The sequence below is a fragment of the Hylobates moloch genome, unplaced genomic scaffold (genome assembly GCF_009828535.3).
Source record: "Hylobates moloch isolate HMO894 unplaced genomic scaffold, HMol_V3 SCAFFOLD_25, whole genome shotgun sequence".
In the NCBI taxonomy this organism is placed as follows: Eukaryota; Metazoa; Chordata; class Mammalia; order Primates; family Hylobatidae; genus Hylobates; species Hylobates moloch.
The window spans coordinates 5,777,485-5,789,511 of NW_026652300.1; the positions used below are offsets into that span (position 1 = coordinate 5,777,485).

The window sequence follows — 12,027 nt, forward strand, 5'->3', positions numbered from 1 at the left end:
ATTCAGGAGCAGGTTGTTCAGTTTCCATGTAGTTGAGCGGTTTTGAGTGAGTTTCTTAATCCTGAGTTCTAGTTTGATTGCACTGTGGTCTGAGAGACAGTTTGTTATAATTTCTGTTCTTTTACATTTGCTGAGGAGAGCTTTATTTCCAACTATGTGGTTAATTTTGGAATAGGTGTGGTGTGGTGCTGAAGAAAATGTATATTCTGTTGATTTGGGGTGGAGAGTTCTGTAGATGTTTATTAGGTCCACTTTGTGCAGAGGTGAGTTCAATTCCTGGGTATCCTTGTTAACTTTCTGTCTCGTTGATCTGTCTAATGTTGACAGTGGGGTGTTAAAATCTCCCATTATTATTGTGTGGGAGTTTAAATCCCTTTGAAGGTCACTCAGGACTTGCCTTATGAAGTGCTTGCTTTATGGTTGCTCCTGTGTTGGGTGCATATATATTTAGGATACTTAGCTCTTCTTGTTGAATTGATTCCATTACCATTATGTAATGGCCTTCTTTGTCTCTTGATCTTTGTTGGTTTAAAGTCTATTTTATCAGAGACTAGGATTGCAACCCCTTGTTTTCCATTTGCTTGATACATCTTCCTCCATCCCTTTATTTTGAGTCTATGTGTGTCTCTGCACATGAGATGGGTTTCCTGAATACAGCACACTGATGGGTCTTGACTCCTTATCCAGTTTGCCAGTCTGTGTCTTTTAATTGGAGCATTTAGCCCATTTACATTTAAAGTTAATATTGTTATGTGTGAATTTGATCCTGTCATTATGATGTTAGTTGGTTATTTAGCTCGTTAGTTTTTGCAGTGGCTGGTTCCGGTTGTTCCTTTCCGTGTTTAGTGCTTCCTTCAGGAGCTCTTAGCGCAGGCCTGTTGGTGACAAAATCACTCAGCATTTGCTTGTCTGTAAAGTATTTTATTTGTCCTTCACTTATGAAGCTTAGTTTGGCTGGATATGAAATTCTGGTTTGAAAATTCTTTTCTTTAAGAATGTTGAATCCCAGCAGTGCCTTTATTCAATTGAAATAGCTTGATTTTAGGCCGGGCACGGTGGCTCACACTTGTAATTCCAGCACTTTGGTAGGCCGAGGCGGGCGGATCACGAGGTCAGGAGATCAAGACCATGGTGAAACCCCGTCTGTATTAAAAAATACAAAAAATTAGCCAGGCGTGGTGGCGGGCGCCTGTAGTCCCAGCTACTCAGAGAGGCTGAGGCAGGAGAATGGCGTGAACCCAGGAGGCGGGGCTTGCAGTGAGCCGAGATTGGGCCACTGCACTCCAGCCTGGGCTACAGAGGAAGACTACATCTCAAAAAAAAAAAAAAAAGAATGTTGAATATTGGCCCCCACTCTCTTCTGGCTTGTAGAGTTTCTGCCGAGAGATCAGCTGTTAGTCTGATGGGCTTCCCTTTGTGGGTAACCTGACCTTTCTCTCGGGCCGCCCTTAACATTTTTTCCTTCATTTCAACTTTAGTGAATCTGACAATTATGTGTCTTGGAGTTGCTCTTCTCAACGAGTATCTTTGTGGCATTCTCTGTATTTCCTGAATCTGAATGTTGGCCTGCCTTTCTAGATTGGGGAAGTTCTCCTAGATAATATCCTGCAGAGTGTTTTCCAACTTGGTTCCATTCTCCCCGTCATTTTCAGGTACACCAATCAGACGTAGGTTTGGTCTTTTCACATAGTCCCATATTTCTTGGAGGCTTTGTTCATTTCTTTTTATTCTTTTTTCTCTAAACTTCCCTTCTTACTTCATTTCATTCATTTCATCTTCCATCGCTGATACCCTTTCTTTCAGTTGATCACATCGGCTACCGAGGCCTCTGCAATCTTCACGTAGTTCTTGAAACTTGTCTTTCAGCTCCATCAGCTCCTTTAAGCCCTTCTCTCCATTGGTTATTCTAGTTATCCATTCGTCTAATTTTTTTTCAAAGTTTTTAACTTCTTTGCTATTGTTTTGAATTTCCTCCCGTAGCTCGGAGTAGTTTGATCGTCTGAAGCCTTCTTCTCTCAACTCTTCAAAGTCATCCTCCGTCCAGCTGTGTTCCCTTGCTGGTGAGGAACTGCGTTGCCTTGGAGGAGGAGAGGCGCTCTGCTTTTTAGAGTTTGCAGTTTTTCTGCTCTGTTTTTTCCCCATCTTTGTGGTTTTATCTACTTTTGGTCTTTGATGATGGTGATGTATAGATGGGTTTTTGGTGTGGATGTCCTTTCTGTTTGTTAGTTTTCCTTCTACCAGACAGGACCCTCAGCTGCAGGTCTGTTGGAGTTTGCTAGAGGTCCACTCCAGACCCTGTTTGGCTGGGTGTCAGCAGCGGTGGCTGCAGTACAGCGGATTTTCGTTAGACCTCAAATTCAGCTGTCTGATAGTTCCTCTGGAAGTTTTTTCTCAGAGGAGTACCTGGCCGAGCAAGGTGTCAGTCTGTCCCTATTGGGGGGTGCCTCCCAGTTAGGCTGCTCAGGGGTCAGGGACCCACTTTAGGAGGCAGTCTGCCCGTTCTCAGATCTCCAGCTGCGTGCTGGGAGAACCACTACTCTCTTCAAAGCTGTCAGACAGGGACATTTACGTCTGCAGAGGTTCCTGCTAACTTTTTGTCTGTGCCCTGCCCCCAGAGGTGGAGCCTACAGAGGCAGACAGGCCTCCTTGAGCTGTGGTGGGCTCCACCCAGTTCGAGCTTCCTGGCTGCTTTGTTTACGTAAGCAAGCCTGGGCAATGGCGGGCGCCCCTCCGCCAGCCTCGCTGCCGCCTCGCAGTTTGATCTCAGACTGCTGTGCTAGCAATCAGCGAGAGTCCGTGGGCATAGGACCCTCTGAGCTAGGTGCGGGACACAATGTCCTAGTGTGCCATTTTCCAGGCCCATTGGAAAAGCGCAGTATTAGGGTGGGACTGACCCAATTTTCCAGGTGCCATCTGTTACCCCTTTCTTTGACTAGGAAAGGGAACTCCCTGACCCCTTGTGCTTCCCGAGTGAGGCAATGCCTCGCCGTGCTTCGGCTTGCACACAGTGCGCTGCACCGACTGTCCTGTACCCACTGTTTGGCAGTCCCTAGTGAGATGAAACCGGTACCTCAGATGGAAATGCAGAAATCACCCGTCTTCTGTGTCACTCACGCTGGGAGCTGTAGACCGGAGCTGTTCCTGTTTGGCCATCTTGGCTCCACCGAATTTCTCTTATCTTTCAAAATTGTCCCTTAAAATGTCACATACCTCTTTTGCAATAGTCTTTGGGCCTTGAGGAGTTGAATAGCTTTAATTTATGGACGTGTTTCTCAGGAATTCAGTTTATTTTGGTTGGCATCTTTTACCAGGCTTAAAGATGAGGCTTCAGTGTTTAAGCCTCAGCAGGACTCCATTTTTAGACCAGTGTTTTTAGACCAGGAGTCCAAAGCCCTGTAACTCAGTATCACAAAGACTTTAAAAGCACATACAGCAAGATACGAGGACATATAACCTTAATTTAAAGAAACTTATTTCTAATCTCAGTTTTTCCTAGGCAAACCAAACTTAATAATAACAGCATAGGAATGATTTTGATAAAATGTAAAAACTCTGTTAGACCAGTTTGCCAAAAGGCAAAAGAAACGACCTTTTTGTCCAGAATATTCTGTTGGAAAAAAAACATTTTCTTTAGATCTTTAAGAATACATTGTTAGCATCAGACCACAACAAATACAAACCCTCAGAAGAAAATTTCAGAAGAAAAACAAACTTATCTGAGCTGAAAATGAATTGAAGGGGAGTGTTACTATTATATGCCTTTGTTGTCGGTGTTGGTGTTGGTGTTTGAGATGGAGTTTCACTCTGTTGCCAGACTGCAGTGTGATGGCACTATCTCAGCTCACTGCAACCTCTACCTCCCAGGTTCAAGCAATTTTTCTGCCTCAGCCAGTCGAGTAGCTGAGACAGGCATGCACCACTACAACCCAGCTCATTTTTATATTTTTACCTGAGATGGGGCTTCACCATGGTGGCCAGGATGGTCTTGATCTCCTAACCTCGTGACCCGCCCGCCTCAGCCTCCCAGAGTGCTGTGATTATAGGTGCGAGCTACTGCGCCTGGCCTAATTTTGCCTTTTAAAAGGGGATAGAAAACCAAAACGAGCAAGATGCAATAGAAGTTGACCTTTGGGGTAAAATATCTTATAATGTATTAAGAGTATATCAACCTCTTATGAAAATTTCATTGTTACACAAACCAATCCTTTAATGTGTAAGTGTTTTTTGTTTTTTTTTTAACATCAAACCCAGTCTCTAGAAGGACCGTTGTACTTTCCCTTTAATCATGGACAACTTGATCATATGAAAGTGTTTTTTGTGGGGTTTTTTTGTTGTTTTTTTTTTTTTAAATAAACCCTCTTATTGTGACTTATGCAGATGGGTCGTGATATACTTGACTCTCTGGTTTGTCTTGAACATCCCTCTTTCTTAAACAACCAGTTGTTTTACTCAGGACTAAATTTACCATACAAGATTCTTTCTCATATGAAAGTATTTCTCTTTAAGCTTTCTTACCAAAACAAAATCTCTTTATTTTTATAAAATTTCTTTTCACCTCTTTTATTTGCTGGTTCCTTTTACTTTATTATTATTATTTGAGACAGTTTCACTGTGCTGTCCAGGCTGGAGTGCAATGGCACGATCTTGACTCACTGCAGCCTTTGTCTTCTGGGTTCAAGTGATTCTCCTGCATCAGCTTCCCAAGTAGCTGGGATTATAGGCATATACACTATCATGCCCCGACAATTTTTGTGTTTTTAGTAGAGACGAGTTTTCACCGTGTTGGCCAGGCTGGTCTTGAACTCCTGACCTCAGGTGATCCACCTGCCTTGGCCTCCCAAAGTGCTGGGATTACAGGTGTGAGCCATCGTGTCCAGCTTACTTTGTTTTATACATAACCTAAGCTTTGAATTAGACAAAAAATTGTTCACCTTTTTAAAAACACACCTTTTTTCTAGAATGGATATTTTCCTACAAATATATTTTTTACTGGAAAATACACAAATAATAAAACATCTGTTATTTAACTTTAGATTCTAAATTTTGACAAATTTGTCTGCAAGTATTTATCCTATTACATTTACCAAATAAATTTAATTGTTTAGCTAGATTATTTATAAAAACCACAACTGTAAGTTATGAGACCACCACTGCAAAATTATAATGGAGGCAGTGAAAAAGATTTCACCTAATTGACACCATCTTGCTTCTAACCTCCACGCTGTCCTTGTTCATTCCTGGGGTGTTAGGCCAAACTAACTTTGGAGGAAGTTAGTTTACAGTTTAACTTTGAAACAAAGACAGTAACATTTCTTTTGTAAAGTAAGCCCTACTACCTGTGGACTGTACTGCTTGAAGCCAAAAGATTAGAAGTTACGGCAATCTTACTAAATTCAAGATGTAACTATTTTTATTAAACTAGGACCACTGTCTTCTTTATTAAAGAGTACACAAGCAGCCAGGTGTGTTGGCTCACGCCTGTAATCCCAGCACTTTGGGAGGACAAGGCAGGCAGATCACCTGAGGTCAAGAGTTGAAGACCAGCCTGACCAACACGGCAAAACCTCGTCTCTACTGAAAATATGAAAATTAGCCGGGCATGGTGTCGTGTGCCTGTAATGTCAGCTACTCAGGAGGCTGAGGCAGGAGAATCACTTGATATCAGGAGGCAGAGGTTGCAGCGAGCCGAGACTGTGCCACTGCAATCCAGCCCAGGTGATGGAGCAAAATTCCATCTAAAAAAAAATCTTTTAAAATCTCATTACGATATTTCAAATAGGACAAACTGCTGCTATTTCAGAAATACAGACATTGCTCTGTCCTTTTGGCCTGGCTTGCAAAAAGGTGGCCTTTTACATCAATAATGCCTTATAGTAGCCAAAATCAAAAGAGTTTCTCTTCTTTTTATTTTTCCTTTTGCTAGCCATTTTTCTTCCCCTACTGTGCCATCTTTTTTTTTCTCTCTCTCTGTCTCATGGGAATTTAGTCACTTCAGAGGCTTTTTTTCCCATAATTTATAACTTCCTTTGGATTTGATCAAGTCATGTAGAGTTGATCAAACCCAGTGGGAAAAAGACTGAAAAAACAACAAAAACAGAAACAAAAAACAACAAAACAGTTAAGCAAAACAAATAATCACACAGTTTATATGGTTACTGAGTGCTCTGATGGTAAGGAGAAATTAAGACCAGCTGGTTGTTAATCTTAACTTTAGCCAAAGCAAACCACAGTTCAGTTACTTAACCTATGGATGGGTCTCAGGTTGATAACTGCCTTACACCATCCTAGAAGCAGGTTAAAAAAAAAACAACAAAGAACAACTCATCTTCCCTGTTGGAATAGAGCACAAACTCCATAAAGGAGTTACCTGCCTTCCATCATCATGGAAGCAGGAAAAGCATGCCTTCCTTGCATTAGAAGCAAGTAAAACTAAAAAAAAAAAAAAAAAAAAAAAGTTGTACAGCAAAATAAACTTCAGATCTCGAACAAATTTTGGGAGATCAGGGATTCTCTGGAGAGGCTTCTTCCATGCCTCAGCGAATTGTCGTGTTGGTGTAATGCATAAAGATAGCTCAAGCTGGTACCAAGCACCGATAGGAGATTCATGAAAGGTCAGAGGTACCTCCACTCAAAATCCCTCTTTGGTTACCTCACTGTGAACCCCGAAAATCTCAGAGAGGTCTCAGTTAATTTAATTTAGAAAGTTTTATTTTGCCAAGATTAAGGACACACACCCATGACATAGCCTCAGGAGGTCCTGTCGACATATGCCCAAGGTGATGAGGGTAATTTGGTTTTGTGCATTTTAGAGAGACATGAAACATCAATCAATATATGTAAGATGAACCACTGGTTAGGTGTGGAAATGAGGGACAACTCATTTCTGGGGAGGGGGTCTTCAGGCCATAGGTAGGTAAGAGAAAAAATGGTTGTATTCTTTTGAGTTCCTGATTAGCTTCTCCAAAGGAGGCAGTCAGATACGCATTTATCTCGGTGAGCAGTGGGGTGGCTTTGAATAGAATGGGAGGCAGGATTGTCCTAAGCAGTTCCCAGCTGGACTTTTCCCTTTAGCTTAGTAATAAGATATTTTCCTTTTACAGTTTCTTCCCCAACCCCTTAATAATCTCTGTTTTGTTTTTTTGTTGTTGTTTGTTTTTGAGATGGAGTTTCGCTCGTTACCCAGGCTGGAGTGCAGTGGTGTGATCTCAGCTCACTGCAACCTCTGCTTCCTGGCTTTAAGCTGTTCTCCTGCCTCAGCCTCCCCAGTAGCTGGGATTACAGGCATGCGCCACCACACCCAGCTAATTTTGTATTTTTAGTACAGACAGGGTTTCTCCATGTTGGTCAGGTTGGTCTCAAACTCTCGACCTCAGGTGATCTGCCTGCCTTGGTCCCTCAAAGTGCTGGGATTACAGGTGTGAGCCACTGCGCCCGATCATGTCTTTTTCACATTCTTTCAAAATACGTTTCACAAATTCTGTGTTACTCATGTAAGTGGAATCATAAAGTATTTGTCCTTTCATGTCTGGCTTTCTCAGCCAGGTTCATCTGTGTTTTTAGCAGTATAATTTTACTATTTTTTATGACTGAATAGTAACTCCATTAAGTATGTACCACATTTTGTTTATCTATGCACATTTGAGTTACTACTGTGTTGAGTTTTGCTGCTCTGAAAATTGATGTAAATTACGTGTTCTGGTCTCTACAACTACTGGATTGTGTGGTAATTACTTGATGAACTTTTTAAAGGACGACTATATCGTTTTGGACTATATTGTTTTGCACCGTGCCCGCACCCTTGTAATTCCCACTAGCATTGCCCAAGAGAATTTACAAGTATTTGCAATGATTTACAATGTTTTACAAGTATTTTCTCCAATTGTGCTTATTGTAATTTTACTGTTTTGGTAATAGTGTCATTTGATAAATTTTTAATTTTTGTGAAGTCCAATTTATTTACTTACTTTGTTGACACATTCTTTAGAAGTTTAAGAAATCATGGCTGAATACCACGTCAGAGTGTTTTTACTTGTTCTCACAATTTTATAGTTTTAGCTCTTATGTTTGAGTCTCTGATCTATTTCAAGTTAATTTTGTATGTGATCCAAGCTAAAGAACCAACTTTGGCTTTTTGCATGTAAATGCCTAGTTTTTCCAATCTCATTCAGAAGACTGACCTTTCTCCTGCTCAATGGTCTTGGCAGTCTCATCAAAAATCATGCAAGAGTTTTTGTCTTGATTCTGTGTTCTCTTTTATTGGTCCATATGTCTGTCTTTATGATACTACTATACTATTTTGATTGCTATAGTATTATAGTAAATTTTGAAATTAAGAAGTGTTCATTTTTGTTCATTTTTCTCTCTTGAGACAGAGTCTTGCTCTGTCACCCAGGCTAGAGTACAGTGGCACGATCTCGGCTCACTGCAAGCTCTGCCTCCTGGGTTCAGGCCATTCTCCTGCCTCAGCCTCCTGAGTAGCTGGGACTACAGGTGCCCACCACCATGTCCAGCTAATTTTTTGTATTTTTAGTAGAGATGTGGTTTCACCGTGTTAGCCAGGATGGTCTTGATCTCCTGACTTCGTGGTCCACCCGCCTCTGCCTCCCAAAGTGCTGGGATTACAGGCGTGAGCCACTGTGCCTAGCCCTTTCTTTATTTTTAAAATATCAACTTCTGTTTTAAAGACAGAGGGTTTATGTGCAGATTTGTCACTTGGGTTTAATACTCCCAGGAAGTGAACATAGTACCCCACAATAGGTAGTTTCTAGCTCATGCCCCACCTCCTTTCCTCTCATGTCTAGCTCAAATTTACTTCCATATGTACTCAGTGTTTAGCTCCTACTTATAAGGGAGAACCTGCAACACTTAGTCTTCTGTTTCTAAGTAAATTCGCTTAGAATTATGGCCACCAGCTACATCCATGTTGCTGCAAAGGACATCATTTTGTTCTTTTTTTGACTCCATAGTGTTCCATTGTCCATATGTACCACATTTTCTTTACCCAATCCAACATTGATGAGCACCTAGGTTGATTCTATGTCTTTGTGTTCCCAGACCAAACCAGTGATTGGGCTGCTTATTCTCATGGCCCAATAATGAGATGCAGATGAACTGGGAAAGAAGAGCATTTATTTCTGAAGTAACTGGGTACAGGGAAAAAGCCAGGAAAATTACAACTGAAAAATTACAAAGTATTCTAGAGCTTATACCTTCTAAGTTATATGTCAATGTGTAGTGTGCATTCATCTAAAGTCATGAGTGATTAACACCTTCTAATTTATAACCAAGGGGTCTGAGTTTTGAAGACCTTCCTCTGGAGCCTTAGTAAATTTACTTAATCTAGATGTGTCGAGGTGCTGAGGACCTTTATCCTGTTTCCTGCTAAGTCGTGGAGGTTTGGGGAGTTTCTTTAGACCACCAATAAAACTTGTTTGTGTAGGTCTGGGGAGTTTCTTCAGATCCCCAATCAAAACTCGTTTAATCCTAAGCAAATTCTGTTAAGAATTTGTTACCTTGTTATCTTCAAGGCCCAGAAAAGGCCTGGGCAAAACTCTCCATGGGCTTTTGTTACATTCCAGCCTTTATATGAGGGCACTGACTCTTTCAGCTTTTAATATTTAAATTAACCACTCAGTCAGTGCTGAAACAGTTGCAATGCAGGCCTGCCTGTTCAGCTGTTAATGAGACCTGGCCTGCCACATTTGCTGTTGTGAATAGCGCAGTGATGATGAACATAGGAGTACATGTCTGTTTTTGTAGAATGCTCGGTTTTCCACTGGGTAGGTACCCAGTAATGAGATTGCTGCGTCAAATGGTAGCTCTATTTTAGGTTCTTTGAGAATTCTCCAAACTGCTTTCCACAGTGGCTAAACTAATTTATATTCCCATGAACAGTGTGTAAGCCTTCCCTTTTCTTCACAGCCTCACCAGCATGTGTTGGGTTTTTTTTTGTTTTTGTTTTTGGCTATTTTTAATAGTAGTCATTCTGACTAATGTATCAGATAGTATCTCATTGTGATTTTGATTGCACTTCTCTGATAATTAGTGATGATTGAACGTTTTCCTTTTTTTTTTCTTCTTTTTTTTTTTTGAGACAGGTTTTCATTCTTGTTGCCCAGACTGGAGTGCAATTGCACGATCTCCAGCTCACTGCAACCTCCTCCCGGGTTCAAGCGATTCCCCTGCCTCAGCTTCTCGAGTAGCTGGGATTACAGGCATGTGCCTGTACCACACCCAGCTAATTTTGTATTTTTAGTAGAGACAGGGTTTCTCCATGTTGGTCAGGGTGGTCTCGAACTCCCAAACACAGATTACCCGCCCACCTCGGCCTCCCAAAAGTGCTGCAATTATATGAGCCACCATGCCCAGCCACATTTTTCACATTTTTTGACCGCCACTTGTATGTTTTTTTTTTCTCCTAACAGAAAACAAATTATATGTCCTCTTTTAAGTAGACATACGTTTTTCATATCCTTTGTCCATTTTTTAATGGGGTCATTTGTTTTTTGCTTGTTGATTTGTACTTTGTAGATTCTGGATATTAGACCTTTGTCAGATGCATAGTTCACCAATAATTTATCCCATTTTGTAGCCTGACTGTTTACTCTGTTGATAGTTTTTGTTTGTTTATTTTGCTGTGCTGAAGCTCTATACCTGAATTGGGTCCCACTTATCAATTTTCATTTTTGTGGCAATTGAATTTAGGGACATAGTTAAAAATTGTTTGGCAAAACCAGTGTTGAGAAGGGTATTTTCTAGTTTTCTTTTTTTATAGTTTGACATCGTACATTTAAATATTTAGTCCATCGTGAGTTAATTTTTATATACGATGGAAGGTAAGGATGCAGTTTATTTCTCTGTGTATGGCTAGCAGGTTATTCCACCCAGCACCGTTAGTTGAAAAGGGAGTCCTTTCTGCATTGCTCATTTATATCAGTGTTGTTGAAGATTAGACAGTTGTAGGTCTGTGGCTTTATTTCCGTGTTTTCTGTTCTGCTCAGTTGGTCTGACTATGTGTCAAAACAGCAGTACCATGCTGATTTAGTTACTGTATGTAGCCTTATAGTATGGTTTAAAGTCAAGTAGTGTTTTTCAAGATCATTTTTCCATTGAACTTCCTTAAGATGAATTTTTTTTTTTTTTTTTTTTTTTTTGAGACAGAGTCTGGCTCTGTCGCCCAGGCTGGAGCGCAGTGATGCGATCTCGGCTCACTGCAAGCTCTGCCTCCCAGGTTCATGCCATTCTCCTGCCTCATCCTCCCACGTAGCTGGGATTACAGGCCTGTGCCACTACATCCAGCTAGTATTTTTGTATTTTTAGCAGAGACAGGATTTCACCATGTGAGCCAGGATGGTCTGGATCTCCTGACCTCATGATCCTCCCACCTTGGCCTCCCAAAGTGCTGAGATACAGGCATGAACCACCTGTGCCCTGCCAAGATGAATTTTTTAATGCTTCAAAAATTGTTGTTGGTATTTTGGTAGAGGTTACATTGAATCTGTGGGTCACTTTTGGTAATATTGACGTGTTAACAGTATTTAGTTTTCCAAACTGTAAATCCTTATCTTGTTCTTGATCTTAGAAAAAAAGCTATCAGTCCTTCCTAGGTACAACATTAAGTTATGTGTTTTTCATATATGGCCTTTATTATGTTGAAGACCTTTCCATTTGTGCCTAGTTTGTAGAATGTTTTTATCATATATAAGGATATTGAATTCTGTGAAATTGTATTTCTTATCAGTTGAGATGATCATGTGAGTTTTTTCTTCATTTTATTAATATATGTTAAATTGACTGATTTTAATATGTTGTTGATGATTCAAGAATTTCAGAAGGAAAGTCCACTAGTTCATTACATACAAACTTTCTATAACATGTTTCTGAATTCGTCTTACTAATATTTTGTTAGAATTTTTGCGTTACTATTTATAAGATATATTGTTGTGTTCTTACAGTGTCTTTGTCCAGGGTCTCAGGATAAATCTAGGCTCAGAGCATGATAAACGGATTTTTTTTTTTTTTTTTTTT

The 12,027-nt window shown here is 40.5% G+C and overlaps 1 protein-coding gene across 17 annotated transcripts in view; it reads left to right on the top strand.

Annotated features, from left to right (window-relative positions):
- The window catches only part of LOC116811472 (histone demethylase UTY), a 262,322-nt gene that overhangs the window by 177,390 nt on the left and 72,905 nt on the right, over positions 1-12,027 (top strand). For 3 of the 17 annotated variants that reach the window (XM_032756507.2, XM_058434454.1, XM_032756508.2), the window contains one exon: positions 4,816-4,941. The exons of 13 other annotated variants lie outside the window; for them this stretch is intronic. In XM_032756507.2, the coding sequence (XP_032612398.2) occupies positions 4,816-4,898 (83 nt within the window). In that variant the 3' untranslated portion in view covers positions 4,899-4,941. Of the gene's footprint in view, positions 1-4,815; positions 4,942-7,373; positions 7,800-12,027 lie in introns of those variants that run through there. One more of the 17 variants, XM_058434455.1, reaches the window with a different exon arrangement.